The following is a 16,768-nucleotide window of genomic DNA, read 5'->3' as shown; positions in this document are numbered from 1 at the left end:
TTTTTTTTTTTTTTTAATTAATTTAAGTAATCTCTACACCCAACATGGGGCTTGAACTCACTACCCGGAGATCAAGAGTCACATGCCCTTCTGACTGGGCCAGCCAGGTACCCCTAATCTCTGTTTTCAATACAACTGTGCCCAGTGAGGCAGGGGCAGGTGGGGAGGGCCTTCCATGCCAAAGGCCCTGTTTTCCACCTTCAACAACAACAACAAAAAAAACCCTCCAGTATTTGATGGGTTGGAGCTGAGTGGTTGTACAGAGATATCTGTACAAGAAAATCTGGGGAAGGGGTATCTATTTCAAATAATCCTCATTTTAGTATCACCTACATCCCAGTTGTACACGATGCCACTAATTTAAGAGTAAATCATGTTGCTTTGAAGCTTTCTCCACTGCCGGCTTAATGACCGCTTCACTGCTAAATCAGTCACCACTTTCCCTCTGCCTTCCAGCTTCTACTTAATTTTGCTATTAATTCCTATCCCTGGAACACCTGGGTTGCTCAGTGGTTGACCATCTGCCTTTGGCTCAGGTTGTGATCCCAGGACTGGAGATGGAGTCCCACATCAGGCTCCTTGCAGGGGGCCTGCTTCTCCTCCCTCTGCCTGTGTGTCTCTGCCTCTCTTTCTGTGTCTCTCATAGATAAATAAATAAAATATTTTTTTAAAAATTCCTCTCTCTCTCTGACCCCTTAATAAAAATTCCCTTGCTGTTATTTTATTAGGATTTTAAAAAGGAGTGAAGTTCCATGCGAGGTCCCTCACACTGAACTCAAAGTCTCCATTCATCTGCTATCCCTGAGCCAACTAGCTTCATTCCCAATCTTCCAGAGGCTGTCCCCCTCCCCCGCCAAAGGTACACCTGGCCATAACACACTTCTTGTTATGAAGATCCTTCAAGGGTTCCCAAGGGCTTCGGGAGCAAAGTCCAAATGACTTAGCTGGGAAGCCCCTTGCTCATCTGGCTCCAACTCCATCAAGCCGCTGCCACATTGCACTGGCGGCTCCCGTCAAACTGGCTCCCTGGCTGCACCGGCGCTGCACCAGGCACCCCCTTCCTCAGCACCATGCACCCGCTGGGGCCGACCCCCTCTTCCACTGCAGCCTCTCGTCCACCTGATGATCCCTAAGCTCGTCTCCAGCAACGCTTACCCCCTCCACCCCGCTCCAATCCTCTCTCTGGGCTCCCGGAGGGCCACCTCGCTGTCACGTGACAGTCCATCCCATTCATCCCGCAGCCGCAGACCCCACCTGTACCAGGCAACAAGAAAGGGAAAGGGGGAAGGCTGAAAGGAGCCAGCTCCTGTGAACAAGCTGCAAAGCCTGGGTGTCAGCGGGGCTCCCGCCCGCGGAGGGAATCGCTGGGGCAATGAACAAGGCGACACTCACCGGGTCAGGCCTCCCCAGGCCCCGACGGACGGCGGAGCGGGCCGGGCAAGCAGAGCATCCCAGAGCTCCCACCATCATCCCCCAGCACCAGCAGCCGCGCGGGCGCTTCTCGTAGAAGAAACCAAATACAGACGCGCCCCCACCCGCCACCCCCGCTCCGGGAATGTCGCGAAGCCCGCCGGCCGAGGGACCTCGGGCGGGGAAGCCAGGCTTCACGACCGCCTCTTACCACAGTTGGTCGCTAGGTGGCGGTGGCGGTGGCGGCGCAAACCCGGGAGTGCGCACGACACCCTGGGAGTTTGTAGTCCCCCCGCCCCTCGCCAGGCGAGGCCGCGCCGAGCATCCTGGGAATTGTAGTCGCAGCCCGAGCACGCCCTGCGCAGGGGCACACCGACAGCCGTTTCCGGGCTCCCGCGTCGCGTCTCGCCGAGGAGAAAAGCCCGTGGAGGGCTCACCGAGCGACGATGGCTACCTACAGCCTGGCGAACGAGAGGCTCCGCGCCCTGGAGGACATCGAACGGGAAATCGGCGCCATTCTGCAGAACGCAGGTTCGGGACGCGACGGCTGGCGGCGGGGAGCGAGGCGGGGCAGGGCTGCACCTGTGCCTGCCGCCGCCCCTCAGCAGGGATGAGAGGGCCCCCCCCCCAGAGGGACTCCCCCAGGTGGCCGCGGTGGGGGGGGGGGGGGCAGGCAGCACGGCCCGCTCGGGCTAGCGCCGGCCCTGTCTCCTCCCCCGCAGGGACCGTGATCCTGGAGCTGTCCAAGGAGAAGACCAACGAGCGGCTCCTGGACCGGCAGGCGGCGGCCTTCACGGCGTCTGTGCAGCACGTGGAGGCGGAGCTGTCGGCTCAGATCCGCTACCTCACCCAGGTGTGTACGAGGTGGGGTGCTGGCCCCCTCCCGCTCTCCGCCCCAGCCCTGGCCGCCGACATCGCAGGCACCCCAGACCCCACCCTCTATCCCATCCCCCCCATCCCACCCCCCTCCCAGCCAGCCAGCCAGCCAGCCAGCCAGCCGAGACTCGGGACTGGGTGACCCTTCCAAACCCAGCTTCTCCTTCCTGAAGGAAATACTTAAAGGTGGCCCTGCCCAATTCACTGGTAAGCGCTACGTGAGCTGCTGGACAGGGAAGCCCTGGGAAAGAACCTGTGAACCATAGCAAAGCCACAAGAGTCTGCACTCAAGACACTTGACCTGACCTTGGGGCCCTGAAGTGGCAACGCCCTAAGAAAAAGGACAAGGTTCAGAGGGTTCTGGAGTCTTTTTTTATAACAGCAACCACCCTGCATTAAGTTTTTACAATGTGTCAGAGATTGCAACAAGTCTAGGAAGTAGTTACTATTGCCCACACTTGATAGATGAGGTTAACAAGTGAAGTGATTTACTCTAGGTCAGCCAGCCACCTCCCCAGCCTTAAAGGCTTCACACCCAGGGAAGAAATGAGACGGGAAAGCCGCTACTTGGCTGGGGAGATGGGGAAGGGAAGGGGTGCCTCACTGACGCATCTGAATATCCTGTAGGTGGCCACAGGGCAGCCCCACGAGGGCTCCAGCTACTCTTCCAGAAAGGACTGTCAGATGGCCCTGAAGCGAGTGGACTATGCTCGCCTCAAGCTCAGTGATGTGGCCCGAACCTGTGAGCAGATGCTGGAAAACTAGGCCAACCTAGCAAGAACTTGGAGACCACCACCGGCACTCTGGACAAAACCTGGAGACCTGTACAGTGGGCAGTAGGGGCTGCCACACATGTGCCCTCCTGGACTGAGTATGCAAGGGCTGAGTGGCAGAAAGTGGAAACAGAGAATCTTGTGAGACCAGGCCTGCCCACAGTGATGCCCTGGCTCCTCCAGCAGGGTGCTCTGCCCACCACAAAACTGCTGACAAGTTCAGGCAGAGGGGAGATTCAGACACCACACTTACTTCCTCAAACCCTTCATGTCCCTACCCCAGGCTTCTTCAGACTGGACCAATGGAGGCACGTTCTTCTTCATTGAAAGAGACAAAACAAGAACTAGGGGCTTTAATAATAAAAACAACAGCAATGAAAGCAAGGAGCTCAGACTCTCACTGGAACATATGTGGGTGATATGGACAGGGATTGAGGAAATAAAACCCAAGTGCATGGCACCTGCTGAGGAGGAAGGGTGGGAAGCCCCCACCCCACCCCCCGCACTGTGGGGGTGGAAGGAGGAAGCAGGAGAGGCCTGAGGCTGGGGAGGAACAGCTGGTGTGTGATGAGAGACTGGGACTAGGGGGCAGTGGGATCCTCAGCAGAGAAGCTGAAGCCAGGAACCATGGTAAGGGGCAAGGGCATGAGGGCAATGTCTGCAGAAAAAAGAGCCAATAATTATAAAAATAATCTTTAGTAATAAAACGCACATAAAGAATTTCTCTAAGGTATTACATTAAAAGATAGACTTTACAGGATAGCATAGAAAATAAAAAACCAGGAAAGCTCCACAAGAGGGCAGTGGCTGGTTATTTGTATATTAAACATCAGATAGCTACAGAGTGCCTATTAAGTGCCAGAGATTATTCTAAATTATACAGGACTGAATAAATCACAATGTGTACCCTCACAGGCTTCCGCTCTTAGCTCACACATTGGAGTCTGATGCCACGGGTGTGTAATGAAGCTGCAGATCTGAAAAAGATATGGAAATTAATATACCAGCTCTGAGATTAAGGAAAGCTGAGGGAATAGCTTGAACTGAGGAATTAGACCCCAAAACATTAACCATAGGACTTAGGACATTAGGTGCTCAATACAGATTTGTGAAATGAATGGCCCCCACCGTCCTCCTCTAGTTCATCTCCCACTAGCCTACCCCAGCTGCTATCCTGATGTTGCTCCAAGCCCTGCCCAGCTTTGAAGGTCAAGGACAGGTCCCTGGGCCTGACATGGCTTCCCTCCCTCCTTCCCTATTCTGTAAATGTCTCTAACTGACTCTTATCTCATTGCCTATGGCCCACGGTGCAGACCGCCTTCATATTTGTCTGCCTGGGGTAGGTTTCCAGACACTTGGGAGCTATTGGGGGCAGGATCCCTGCCAAGGAGGCTATGGTCCCTGGGGGAGAGGGGCCTAGAGGCCCAGCTCACCTGGAGGGTGCTGCAGTGACTGCTCCCTCCTCTTGCAAAGAACATATAGGAGGACTCCGGTGAGAATGAAAATGATGCCCAGGAGGGACAGCACAGGCACCATGGCTGATGTCCCAGCCGTAGGCTCCACTCTTTTAATCTGCTGCTTCTGGCTCTCCCCAGCCTCAGACCCAGTCCCAAGACTGTAGCCCACAGTAGATGTAGCGATTTCACTGGTATGGGTGAGCTTTTTGTCCAAAGATAGTGTCCCTGCTGGAAGCGCGGGCTGCCTGGTGGACTGCAAGGCAGTTGGCAGGTATGTAGACCGCCAGGCGGGTGGCAGGTATGTCTGAGCAGGGGAGCCCATGTCTAAAGGCGCCCTTTCTGTGGGCTCAGGAACCTGGGTGCTGAGGGGAGGTAACTGCTCCTGGGGGGCCAAACTTCTGGAATCAGCAGAGCCACATTCTGGAGAGACAAGAAGTAAGGAATCAGGGCTAAGAGCTGAGGATACAGGGGATCCCTGGGTGGCTCAGTGGTTTAGCACCTGCCTTGGGCCCAGCCCAGGGCGTGATGCTGAAGTCCAGGGATCAAGTCCCACATCAGGCTCCCTTCATGGAGCTTGCTTCTCCCTCTGCCTGTGTCTCTGCCTCTCTCTGTTTCTCATGAATAAATAAATAAAATCTTCAAAAAAAAAAAAAAAAAAAGAGCTGAGGATACAAAGTGAAAAAGTAGTTGAAGGGTAGTGAATCTAGGTACAGCTTAAGGCCCTGAAAAGGAAGGCAGACACAGGGGTAGGGGGTGGAAAAGGAAGTAAGCCGAATTTGACAGGGAAGTGTTGGGATAGGCTTGTGTCCAGAGCTGGCTCTGCTTCCGAGCAGTCTCATGCACAACCTTGTCCCTTGTCTCTTGACCCCACTCCCTGAGACACTTTGCTTTCAGCTATAAAGCAGGATTTTAGTACCGAGGGCCACGGTAGCTAGAAGGATGGAGTGCAATCCTGTAGGCAGGCCCACGGAACCGTATGCACACGAGGGATGCTCCGACAAGACAACTTCAGCTGCAACGCGTTAGAACATTTTGTGTTTTAACGGTTGTGTATTTATTTTAGGAGAAAAATACAGCCGGTGCCTCAAATCTGTGGCTTCACAGATGTTATTGCTTAGGACAAGCTGCTAGTTAAGTTTTTCTAAAACCGGCTTGTGTACACATAAGAACTTAACTCGTTTCACTGTACGTGAATTTTACCTCAAAAGAGAAAAATCAACAATAAAGTGCTGATTTCTACTTAACAATACACAGCCTGAGATGTGTGAGGATTAAGTATGGTCGAGCCTGCAACTAATTTGGAAATACATCAGAAAATAAGGTGGGGGCGCCCTGATCTGAGGGTTCTGGGATCCAGCCCCACATCGGGCTCCCTGCTCAGCAGTGAGTCTACTACTTCTCCCCCTCCCTCTGCTCTTCCCCCTTCTCATGCACTCTTCTCTCTCTCTCAAATAAATAAAATCTTTTTTTAAAAAAAGAAGGTGGATTGATGATGGATAGAAACATAGATGGGCATGAACTAAAACAAATATAGTCAGCGTGCTATAAACTTGATATTGTAAAACACACGCATTTGCTGTGTTCTCTGCCTACTACACACATTACATAAAATATAAACACTAAAAAGCCAAAAAGCGTGGAATCTAGGTGGTGGGCCTACAGATGTTCACTGCACTGGTCTTTCAACTTTTGTGTATGTCTTTAGATCACCATAGTCAAACACCAGAAAACAAAAGCGGTGCCTTGGTTTCACGAAAAATATTAAGGAAATAAGAGCACAGGTAACAGGATGAATTGGCCAAAATCATGACAGTGATGGTGAATGACACGGGGCCAACAGGGACCTAAGGGGCTTTGGCTGGCACCAGCTACAAGAGGAATGCCAGGTGTCATTGGGAGGGGGCCCCTGCTCTGGAGACAGACCTCAGGCAGGAGAGGGAAAGCCAGTACCTTTGAGATCCAAGCAGCTCATCAACTGTTGAACCCACGGATCCTTGCTGCCACCACACACGCTCCGCATTCGTAGCTGAAACCTAAGAAGGAAGACTTGGGATTTTAACTCTTTCCTCATTCCAAAGACCTGAAGTCACTGCCAAAAGCAAGCAGGGCCCTTTCTGCCCAGACTGGGGAATTCCCAGGTGGTTGGGACAGGGAAACAAGGACATGGAGAATTAGGGGGAAGGTAACCCCGAGAGGGGGCCAGGTGCCCCCAGGAGCTCCGGGTGAACCAGTGAGGTCCTGGAGGCCCCAGCAGCACCGCCCTCCCGGTGCTCCGTGAGCTCACCTGACATAGGAATTACAGCGCTGATAGACTCGCAGATGTTTTCGGAGATGGGCCATGAGCTCCGCCGTCGGAGGGGAGCCGGAAGAAATCGCTTTGTCGCAGTAACAACTGCCAGTGACGCTGCCCTCGTTGCCATCGCCTGGCAAGGGTACCGGCGGTCAGCGCCAGATCCCAGCTCGAGGGGCTCCCCAGCGTCACCGCGCCTCCTCCTCGGATCCCGGATCTGACCCCCCAGACCCACAGGGCGCTCCCACACACACGCCCGGACCCGGGCTCCCCCAGCCTGTCCCTTACCCCGGGGGGACCCCGGCTCCGCCCCCTGCTCCACACTACCCCGCGGCCCTTGGCGCCCCGGTCCCCCATTCCACTCCCCGACTGGGGCCCTGGACGAACCTGGCCGAGGCAGCAGCGCCAGCGCGGCAAGCAGCACGAGGGGCCCGGCCCCCATGTCGGGGGCCAGGCCGGACCGCAGCGCGGCGTCCAGCTCCTCCCTCCCGGGCCCGCCGGGACGCCGGGCAGCCGCGGCCGTCGGGGTGCGAGGGTGGGCGGTGCGGCGCGAGCTGGCGGCGCCCTCCTCCCGAGCTCCCACCGTCCGAACCGACAGCGCGGTCGGTACTGCGGGCCTCGCGGCAGCCGCCCCCCACCGCCACCGCCGCGGGGAAAGTCCCGGAGGCGGGGCCTCGCGCCCCCGCGCCCCCGTGCCCCCGTCCCCCGCGCCCCCGCGCCGCGCGCCCCCGAGCCGTCCCCGCGCCCCCGCGCCGAGGGAGCGGCCGGGAAGGAGCGCGCAAAGGCAACACGAGCTCGGCCCCGCTCGGGGATGCCCGCCCAGCCGCCCCAGGTCAGGCGGCCCGCCCGCCGCCACCGCTCCTCCCGCCCTCCGCCGCCGCCACCTCCCAGGGCGCTTTCGCTTCCCCGCCGGGCGCCGGCACTGGGTCACATGCCCGGTGAGGACCGCGCGGGAAAGTCCGTGAGCCCCCGACGGGGGCGGGGGGGGGGGGGCGGGGGCGGGGGCGGGGGGGGCGCGGGCTCCCGCGGCCCTGACGTCACGCCTACCCACCCCCATCCCCCCGGAGCCCCGAGGTATTTACCTTCGAAAAGTGGTGGCGGCTGCAGGTACCGGAGAGGCGGAGCGGCCGGGAGGGACTGGGTCCACGGGGACTCCCCGCCGAACCGGTCCAAGGCGAGGGGATGCCCCCTCTCCGGTTCCCTCCTCGCACATCCCGCAGACGGATCCAAAGTAATCCCCGCTGGCCAAACCCTTCCCCGTGGGATTAGCCCTCCAAATCTATCCACAATTCAGACCTTACTCTTGAGGGTTTGAGCCTCGGATTCTGAGCCCCAAATACCATCTCACTCCTGACTACTCATCTGAAACCCTGCTCGCCCACTTCCATGCCTGGCCCCAGTTCTCACCCTGAACTCCCACCCTGAGCCCTGAAAAGTAGTCTCAGCTCCTCACACTCATCCAGAGGCCCCACGTTAGTGAACCTCAAACCCACACCCTCCCCATTTGGTGACCCAGCCCCGAACCCCCCCATTACCCTCTGCCTTACCATACACCCCTTCCTCTGCTTAGTCTGGGCCCAGACCCCGTGCCCCTGAAGACATGGAGTTTGTGTCTGGATACAGAGATGAGTTCCTTGATTTCGCTGCCCTCCTGTTTGGCTGGTTCCGAAAGTTCGCTGCAGAGCGCGGGGCTGTGGGGGCCAGCCTTGAGAGCCGCTGGCGCCAGCTGGAGGCTCAGATCAGAAGACTGCCCCAGGACCCTGCCCTTTGGGTGCTCCATGTATTGCCCAACCGTAGTGTGGGCATCAGCCTGGGGCAAGGGGCAGAGCCGGGCCCTGCACCAGGCCTGGGGGCTGCCTGCTTCCTGGGAGACGAGCCCCCACTGCACCTGCGAGACCTAAGCCCCTATGTCAGCTTTGTCAGCCTGGAGGAAGGGGAGGAAGCAGAGGAGGAGGAGGAAGAGGAAGAGAATAGAGAGGAGGAAGGTACAGGTGTGGAGAAGGTAGATCCGGAGGAGGATGGGGAGCCAGGCCCCACCAGCAGGGAGTCCCCCCAGGAAGCAAACCCTCCAGGGGAGACCGAGGAGGCTGAGCAGGAGGCAGGAGGCAGAGGCGGTGAGGAAGGCTGCCGAGAGGACAAGGCTGAGGAAGAAGCGGGCCCTGACAGGAGGAAGGGGCGGAGAAGCGGTAAGATCCTGGGGCTGCCCTGTCTGACCCCTGCCTAGACATTCTCCCCTTTGGAAGACCTCCTCTACCATGCAGCCCGGCCAGGAGTCCCCAGTGGGTGGCCTGCTGGCCAAGCTGTTCCAAAAAGGTGTTTTCATTGACTCACAGTGGTTTTTGTTTTTCAAACTTTGAGCCAACATTTATACAATGAAAGAAAAAAAAGATTCCAGAAGTCAAAGGAAAACTTTCAAGTTCCAGCAGCAGGCCAACACTTCTGTGTGGCCGCAGGTGGCAGCACAGTGTAGCAAGTGTCCTCTTTCCATGAGGCATCCCCTCTCTACCCGGTCCCCTCTGTTCATTTAGTTGACCTGCTTAACTCCTGTAGGCATGATTATCATACCTTTGACTCTGCCAATCTTTGCCACTCCCCACCTCTGACTTTCCTTCCCCAGAGGCTGCCCCCCTGCACCTTTCCTGCCTCTTATTGGTGACGGATGAACATGGCACCATCTTGGGCATTGACCTGCTAATGGATGGAACCCAGGGGAGTGCAGGCAAGGGCTCAGGGACAGAGAACCTGGCCCCTCGTGCCTATGCCCTCCTCTGCCACAGCATGGCCTGCCCCATGGGCTCCGGAGACCCTCGAAAGCCCCGACAGCTTACTGTGGGAGACGCCCAACTGCATCGGTACAGAAAATCTGGTATCTGAGGTTGGGGACACCTAGGGGTCTGAATTCCAGAGCCCACCAGACCGACACTGCCTCCACCCCCATTCAGAGAGTTGGAGAGTCTGGTCCCAAGGCTGGGAGTGAAGTTAGCCAAGACACCTATGCGGACGTGGGGTCCCCGGCCGGGCTTCACATTTGCCTCCCTCCGGGCTCAAACCTGCCATGTTTGTCACAGGCACAGCTTTGAAGTGAAGCTGACACCTTGGTGAGCTGCCTGAGAGGTGGTGGGGGGAGAAGGAAGGAGACCCCAACAGTCAGGGCAAGCTGAGAAAACTGGCCAGCGAAGGTGGGTGGGGTGGGGTGGGGCTACCAGACAGGTGTTAGAGACCTAGGAGTCAGAGGAGGAAGAAAGCAAGCTGTTAGGAGCAGAGTATAGAGAAAAACAGACTGAACGATACATGGGCAGTGGCGGGGCAGACAAATAACAGACAGAAGACCTACAGAGATTAATCCTGGGTGCCCACCATCCCTGTGACCCCAGCCCCCAGTGTAGTGCCGTCTTGTACTGTGGAGAGGCCTGTCTCCGGGCCGACTGGCGGCGATGCCCAGATGATGTGAGCCATCAATTTTGGTGTCCAAGGCTTGCAGCCTTCATGGAGCGGGCTGGAGAACTGGCAACCCTGCCTTTTACCTACACTGCAGGTACCACAGGAGATGGGAATGGGGGAGAAAGTGAAACCAGGTGTTGGGGGCTGCAGGCCAGGTTCTGGGCCTGCAGGAGACATGTCTGGGGCTGGATCCCAGGTGTAATGCCTGAATGCTGGGGATTTAGGGCTGGGGGCCCAAGTCCTGGGGCTGCACACCGGATCTGGAGCTGAGAAGTGCATGTCTGCGCCCCTGAAAGAGCCCAGGGGGTGCGGGAGCAGGGATGCAGGCACTTGCTGCCCAGCTGCACCAGGAACTAGTGACCAGAAACAAATCGTGAATTGTTACAAAGATTCTGTGGGCTCAGTGCCCGATACACTGTAGACACTCAGAAATATTCATTCTCTCCAGGCCTAGAATCAGGTTCAGACCCAGGGGCCATGAGAGAAACTGAGATGATCTGTATCTGGGGTCCTAGCCCCCAGACCCTCCTCAAACCCTCCCTTCCTCCTTCCCCAGAGGTGACCAGTGAAAGCTTCAACAAGGAGGCCTTTCTGGCCTCACGGGGCCTCACTCGTGGCTACTGGACCCAGCTCAGCATGCTGATTCCAGGCCCTGGCACCCCCAGGCACCCCCAGGCCAGCACGCCAGCCCTCAGCCTTCTTCTCAGTGGTTTGTGGGGCCTCTCTTCAGGCATGGGCCCCTCAGCCTAGAGAGAAGGATGAGGGAGAAAACAGTTGTCTGGGTCCTAGGTCACACCTCCACCCTATACACCCAACTCTACCACCACCACCACCAGAGCCATTTCAGGCCTTGCCCCAGTTCTCAAAGAAGTCACCCCTGCCCACCCCGTCCAAAAGCCCCATCCACAGGGAACCTCCCATTCCTCTTGCTGTAGCTCCAGGGAATACAGCTCCTTTGGGAGGAAGAGGGGGTTGGGCCGGGTAGGGGCCTCCCTGATACCATGATCCTCTTCTTTCATCCTTTCAGGAGATCCCTATCAGCTTCTCCAGGGGGATGGGCCTGCCCTCATGCCTCCTGTGCCCCCAGATCCACCCAGGGGCCTCTTTGGTAAGCTGGAGGGGCCCTTCAGGAGCTAGCAGACAGGGCTGGAGGGCCAGCAGTCTGAATGGCTGTGAAGAAGGGATGCTATTAGGACAGGGCTGAGATCCAGACCCGCTCAGTCCCCTAGTAACCCACTCTCCCCAGGCTCGTGGCAGGATTACTACACGTGGAGAGGCCTCAGCTTGGACTCCCCCATGGCTGTGCTTCTCACCTACCCATTGACCGTGTACTACGTCATCACCCACCTGGTGCCCCAGTCCTGTAAGGAGAGCAGAGCAGGGGGAGATGTGCTGGGGACATAGTGGCGGGAGATGGGCGGGGGGCCACAGAGGGATAAGAGGAAGGAGGGGAAGCCCTCTTCTTAAGTGGCCAGCTTCTCACCCAGTCCCTGAGCTCAACATCCAGAACAAGCAGTCACTAAAAATCCACGTGGTGGAGGCCGGGAAGGAGTTTGATCTAGTCATGGTGTTTTGGGTAAGTCCCTCCAGGACAGAAGTGGCACTTGGGTGTGGAGATGGACATGTGGAGGGGGGACCTGAGCTGTCCTCTCTGTCCTTCAGGAGCTCCTGGTCTTGCTCCCGCACATGGCCCTGGAGCTGCAGTTTGTGGGTGACGGCCTGCCCCTTGACAGTGACCAGCAGCATTTTACCCTGCAAAGGGTGAGGGCTGGGGGCTGCCCTCCTACCTCCTGCTCTCACCTGTCTTGCCTTCGGCATGGCCCAGTCCCCTAACTTCCAGCCATCTCTCCGCTCTGCTCCTGGCTTCCCAGGATGGCCCAGAGGTTTCTGTCCGTCCTGGTTCCGGAGTGTCTGCGCGGCTCAGCTCCGGGACTAAGGAGAAGGCGGGCCGCAGGGACCTGCAGATCAAGGTGTCTGCAAGACCCTACCACCTGCTCCAGGGGCCCAAGCCTGACCTGGTCATCGGTAAGAGTTGGGGGTAGGAGTGTGGGGACTGGGACAAGGCCACCGGCGACCTTCTGTCCACTCCCCCTCTGTCTGCAGGATTTAACTCCGGCTTCGGTCTCAAGGACACTTGGCTGAGCTCGCTTCCCCGGCTGCAGGTGGGGGATGGCCCAAAAGGGACCCGTTCCCCCCTCCTGCCCCGAACCACCTGCTTTGCCCCCTTCATCCTATCCTCTGCTCCAGACCCGGGGCGTGCCCCGGGGCCCCCCAGACCCGGTGTGTCTGTCTGCGCCCCTGGCGCCTGGGGAGGGGCTGGGCGGAGAGTCAGAGGCCCCGCCCGCTGCAGTCCCTCCGAGTGCCGGCCTTCTTCACCGAGAGCAGCGAGTACGGCTGTGTGATGGACGACCAGACCATGGCGGTGGCCACGGGCGGGGGCACCAGCCCCCCGCGGCCCAACCCCTTCCGCTCCCCTTTTCGCCTCCGAGCGGCCGACAACCGCATGCCCTGGTAAGGCCCGGGGCCCGCGCGGGGTCCTCCGCCCTCCGGGTAGCCCCCTCACTCCGGCGACCCCTTACCCCCCTCCGTGGGCCTCGAACGCGCGGACACACAGCCGACGGGATCCAGCTCCCGGGACCCGGGCGGGCCGGCCGGCCCCCGCCGAGCCCCGCCCCCAGACCCCGCCCCAGGCCCCGGCCCTGACGACGCCCCGCCTCCTCAGGTACTGCAACGCCTTCATCTTCCACCTGGTGTACAAGCCCTCGCAGGGCAGCGGAGCCCGCCCAGCGCCCGGCCCCGCGCCCCCGGCCCCGACCCCCGCCGCGCCCCCCGCCCCCGCCCGCCGGCGCCGCGGGGAAAAGAAACCCGGGCGGGGGTCCCGCCGGCGCAGGTGAGGGCCCAGGGTGGCCGCCCAGCCCTCCCCAGCACGCCCTCGGAGGGAGAACTGAAACGCGCAGCGCCAGGGGGAGGCGGGTTGGCGGAACTCGCAGAGGTAAATAAAAGTACTTGTTTGAAACCACTGAGTCACGAGCCCTCTGGTTATACGCCCGTACCCGGGTCATTAAATGTGGAGCGGAGAGGAGGATTTGGGGCTGACTCATTTTCCTCCAGCTCCTGTCAGCCCCTCCCCGGCTGTCCCCTGTCTTCCGTGCAGCTATGACCCTCTCTGATGACCCTAAACTCCTGGTGCATGTGTGTAAGTCATCGTAGGCCTCAGTAGGGCAGCCCGGGTGGCTCAGGTCATGAAACCAGGGGTCCTGGGATGGAGCCCCGCCTCTGGCTCCTGGCTCAGCCTGCTTGTGAGCGCTCTCTCTCTCTCTCTCTCTCTCTCTGTCAAATAAGTAAATAAAAACTTTAAAAATAAGAACTGGAGGCCCCAGTAACCCTCATAGACCCACGCCAAGGCAAAGCAAGACCCAGAGGCAGAGAGAGGCTTCTCCTTCCGGGGCAGAGGATGCACACAAGCTCCTAGGGATGCACAAACCATGATTTAGGGGGCCACGGAAGGCCCCAAGCCACCCAACCGTGGGCCATCCTTGTCTCCACCTTCCACCTCTCCTTTCTCATACTTCTGCTGAGTCATGCTGCTCAAGTCCCTTGGATCCGCCAGTTCATGTCCACTCTCACTGCCCACTCTCCATTTCAGGCAGAGAATTCCTTCTACCACATTGCCGTCCTGCCTAAATCCCTCGGGTTACTTTGTTCCACTCTTAAAATCCCGAGTATGGGCTGGGCATAAGTGACTCAGTTAGCTAAGTCTAGAAACGGAAAAGCAGTGGAGAAACTTGGCAGACACCACCTTACCCAAAGGATCAAGGTTAATGAGATTAAGTCACGTTGACATCATGCACTCTCTGATGCGTGGTGATGAGAAAGCCGTCACCCTTGTATTCTTCCCCCAAATCCATAACCTTGGTGTGATCGTGAGGACACATCCGATAAGTCCCTACTGTGGGACAGTCTACGGTGCTTCTTCCGAAGTGTCAAAGTCACAGAAGGCAAAAAAAGACCAAGAAATTGTGACAGACTAGAAGGGCTCTGGAGACAGGACACCTATGAGGTGGTCTCCTGGATTGGATCCTGGGGCAGGAAAAGGACATTCGTGGAAAAACTTGGAGGAATCCAAATAAAATCTACAGAGTTTAGCTGACGGTATTGTGTTGATGTTAATGTCTTCGTTTTGATAAAGATGCAGCGTTAGAAGAAGTTGGGGGAAGGGTATATGGGCATACTGTGTAACTTGACTACGAATCTAAAACTATTTCGGGGCACCTGGGTGGCTCCCTGGTTGAGTATCTGCCTTTGGCTCAGGGTGTGATCCCAGGGTCCTGGCATCAAGTCCCACATCAAGGGGAGTCTGTTTCTCCCTCTCGCTCTGCCCATCTTCTTGTTCATGCTCTTTCTCTTTCTCTCTCTCTCTTTCTCAAATAGAAGAATCTCCTTAGTGAAAAGGATGATGGGAGAGTGTCTTGGGTTATTATTAATCATAAGCCCTTCCAACCTTATCTGAGTTGATGCCAGTGAGGTCACCCTAGGTGGATCCCTATTTAACTTGATGATAGGGGCTGTTGGCTAGTAATGGTATGAGTAGAGTGCTGGAACCCTCACCCCACCCAGCAGCCCCTGGAGAGGGGCCAGGGGAGCTGGTGACCAAGTTAATCACCAGGATTTAATCAATCACTCCTACATAACAGAACCTCCACAAAAACCCCTAACCAATGGGGTTCAGAGCATGCTGTGCTGGGGAGCCTACTGAGGTAGTGCTTGGGGGGTACGGCCAGATGGTATGAGGACTCCCCCTAACTACCCCTCATGCCTTTGCCACGTGCATCTCTTCCATCTGCCTGTCCCTGAGTTGCACCGCTTGTAATCAATCAGTAATAGGAAACTGTTTTCCCGAGTCCCATGAGCTGTTCTGGCAAATTATTGAACCTGAGGAGGGGATTGTGGGAAGCCTCAATTTATAGTCAGTTGGTCAGAAGTACGGGAGGCCCCGGGGCTCATGACTGCCTTCTGAAGTGGGGGTGGCCCTGGGGGGATTAAGCTCCCTCCAGGGACTCGGTGCCAGAGTTGTAGAGAGTAGGACACAGAGTGAAAAGCTCCACTGGCAAAGCAATTTCCCAGCCCATCCCCCCATCCTCCCACCACTCCACCCAAGTATCTGGCCAGTTGGAGCACCTGTTGGTGTGGGGAAATACACACACACACACACACACACACATACACACACCTTTGGTGTCAGAAGTGCTCAGAGTAATAACAGATAAAGTATGGGTCAGAAGTGTCTATGCTGACCTTGGCTCACACAAAGATGTGGTTTGGGAAGAGACAGGAGGAAGGGTAGAGAATGAGGGACCTTTCCTTTCTGGGCGGCCCATGGTCACTCCTGGTGTGAACAGCAGAGGTACCTCGCACTTAACCCACTTACCAAAGCTAAAGTCACCCATGGAATTCAGAACCGGACCCAACTCCCAGGGAGCTGGTCCCCTGGCTGTGCAAGGAAATGCAAACTAATAAGAAAAAAGGGGAAAACATCCCATCCCTTGGTTATGGTCCCTAATAGCTAAAATGAAATTTAAAATTTATTTTTTTTAGAGATTTTATTTATTTATTCATGAGAGATACAGAGAGAGAGAGGCAGAGGGAGAAGCAGGCTCCATGCAGGGAGCCCGACGTGGGAGTCGATCCCAGGTCTCCAGGATCACACCCCGGGCTGCAGGCGGCGCTAAACCGCTGCGCCACCGGGGCTGCCCGAAACGTAAAATTTAAAAGGAATTCTGGGGACGCCTAGAGGCTTAGCGGTTGAGCGTATGCCTTGGGCTCAGGGTGTGATCTTGGGGTTCCAGAATCGAGTCCCACATCGGTCTCCCCACAGGGAGCCTGCTTCTCCCTCTGCCTGTGTCTCTGCCTCTCTGTCTGTGTCTCTCATGAATAAATAAATAAATTCTTAAAGAAAAAAAAAAGACGGTAAGAGCGACTAATTTAAGGGCAACATCCTTGGCGTTAAACGCTGCAGGGTCTGAGAGCGTGTCTGAGTTGAGGAAGGACCCACAGCTCCCTCTTAAACAACAACAATCCAGCCACACAGGATGTTATTCTTAGGGAATAACCCTGAAGCCATCCAGAGGCCACCAAGAGTCACCTCATTAGCACACACTCAGTGGAAAAAGCCTGATGTGAATAACCTAAGACCTTCTTCTCTCCCATATCACGCGGGAAATTCCAAAATGTTGAGAAGCACTGCCCAGAACGGGGACAAAGAGCAAATACATATTATTGTGTCACAAGATCACACCCACAGCTTTTTTCCGGAGGGTTCAAGAGCACATAGCAGGGGATCCCTGGGTGGCGCAGCGGTTTGGCGCCTGCCTTTGGCCCAGGGTGCGATCCTGGAGACCTGGGATCGAATCCCACGTCGGGCTCCCGGTGCATGGAGCCTGCTTCTCCCTCTGCCTGTGTCTCTCTGCTTCTCTCTCTCTCTGTGTGACTATCGTAAATAAAATTAAGAAAAGAAAGAAAGA

At 56.9% G+C, this 16,768-nt stretch overlaps 3 protein-coding genes and 1 long non-coding RNA gene across 6 annotated transcripts; 2 read left to right on the top strand and 2 right to left on the bottom strand.

Annotated features, from left to right (window-relative positions):
- Window positions 1-3,439, top strand: MED11 (mediator complex subunit 11). Its single transcript, XM_026005309.2, has 3 exons — window positions 1-1,941; window positions 2,133-2,263; window positions 2,914-3,439. The coding sequence occupies exons 1-3, from the start codon at window positions 1,857-1,859 to the stop codon at window positions 3,049-3,051; spliced, it is 354 nt and encodes a 117-aa protein (XP_025861094.1). The 5' UTR covers window positions 1-1,856; the 3' UTR covers window positions 3,052-3,439.
- CXCL16 (C-X-C motif chemokine ligand 16) lies at window positions 2,640-7,863 on the bottom strand. 2 transcript variants are annotated; one of them, XM_072730106.1, is made up of 6 exons: window positions 7,194-7,863; window positions 6,801-6,939; window positions 6,467-6,549; window positions 4,493-4,936; window positions 3,967-4,036; window positions 2,640-3,717 (listed from the first exon to the last, which is right to left on the bottom strand). In XM_072730106.1, the coding sequence occupies exons 1-5, from the start codon at window positions 7,861-7,863 to the stop codon at window positions 3,990-3,992; spliced, it is 1,383 nt and encodes a 460-aa protein (XP_072586207.1). In that variant the 3' UTR covers window positions 2,640-3,717; window positions 3,967-3,989. The 2 variants fall into 2 exon arrangements, with proteins under 2 accessions (XP_072586207.1, XP_025861093.2); XM_026005308.2 differs by lacking the exon at window positions 2,640-3,717 and having other exon boundaries at window positions 3,740-4,036.
- A 463-nt stretch (window positions 7,864-8,326) lies between these two features.
- ZMYND15 (zinc finger MYND-type containing 15) lies at window positions 8,327-13,266 on the top strand. Its single transcript, XM_072730107.1, has 13 exons — window positions 8,327-8,992; window positions 9,424-9,658; window positions 9,749-9,904; window positions 10,181-10,341; window positions 10,804-10,956; window positions 11,275-11,355; window positions 11,494-11,610; window positions 11,735-11,823; window positions 11,910-12,008; window positions 12,119-12,272; window positions 12,351-12,409; window positions 12,598-12,758; window positions 12,970-13,266. Exons 1-13 carry the CDS (start codon window positions 8,407-8,409, stop codon window positions 13,139-13,141), a joined length of 2,223 nt encoding a protein of 740 aa, XP_072586208.1. The 5' UTR covers window positions 8,327-8,406; the 3' UTR covers window positions 13,142-13,266.
- Window positions 9,143-12,910, bottom strand: LOC140594715 (uncharacterized). 2 transcript variants are annotated; one of them, XR_011995882.1, is made up of 3 exons: window positions 12,827-12,910; window positions 12,048-12,205; window positions 9,143-10,993 (listed from the first exon to the last, which is right to left on the bottom strand). It is a non-coding gene; the product is annotated as an uncharacterized lncRNA (long non-coding RNA). The 2 variants fall into 2 exon arrangements; XR_011995881.1 differs by having other exon boundaries at window positions 9,143-12,205; window positions 12,827-12,903.
- Window positions 13,267-16,768: the final 3,502 nt, after the last annotated feature.

Source organism: Vulpes vulpes, chromosome 12 (genome assembly GCF_048418805.1).
Source record: "Vulpes vulpes isolate BD-2025 chromosome 12, VulVul3, whole genome shotgun sequence".
Taxonomy (NCBI): Eukaryota; Metazoa; Chordata; class Mammalia; order Carnivora; family Canidae; genus Vulpes; species Vulpes vulpes.
This window is presented reverse-complemented; position numbering and strand designations above follow the sequence as displayed.

Excerpts from the sequence above, each read along its gene's own strand:
- CXCL16 (XM_072730106.1), bottom strand. The coding sequence starts at position 7,863 with ATGGGGGTGGGTAGGCGTGACGTCAGGGCCGCGGGAGCCCGCGCCCCC. Across the intron at positions 6,550-6,800 it reads CGCTGTAATTCCTATGTCAG|GTTTCAGCTACGAATGCGGA; the intron begins GTGAGCTCACGG and ends CTTCCTTCTTAG. Across the intron at positions 4,937-6,466 it reads GAGCTGCTTGGATCTCAAAG|AATGTGGCTCTGCTGATTCC; the intron begins GTACTGGCTTTC and ends TTGTCTCTCCAG.
- ZMYND15 (XM_072730107.1), top strand. The coding sequence starts at position 8,407 with ATGGAGTTTGTGTCTGGATACAGAGATGAGTTCCTTGATTTCGCTGCC. Across the intron at positions 9,905-10,180 it reads GAAGTGAAGCTGACACCTTG|CCCCCAGTGTAGTGCCGTCT; the intron begins GTGAGCTGCCTG and ends CTGTGACCCCAG. Across the intron at positions 12,759-12,969 it reads GCCGACAACCGCATGCCCTG|GTACTGCAACGCCTTCATCT; the intron begins GTAAGGCCCGGG and ends CCGCCTCCTCAG.
- MED11 (XM_026005309.2), top strand. The coding sequence starts at position 1,857 with ATGGCTACCTACAGCCTGGCGAACGAGAGGCTCCGCGCCCTGGAGGAC. Across the intron at positions 1,942-2,132 it reads CGCCATTCTGCAGAACGCAG|GGACCGTGATCCTGGAGCTG; the intron begins GTTCGGGACGCG and ends CCTCCCCCGCAG. Across the intron at positions 2,264-2,913 it reads AGATCCGCTACCTCACCCAG|GTGGCCACAGGGCAGCCCCA; the intron begins GTGTGTACGAGG and ends AATATCCTGTAG.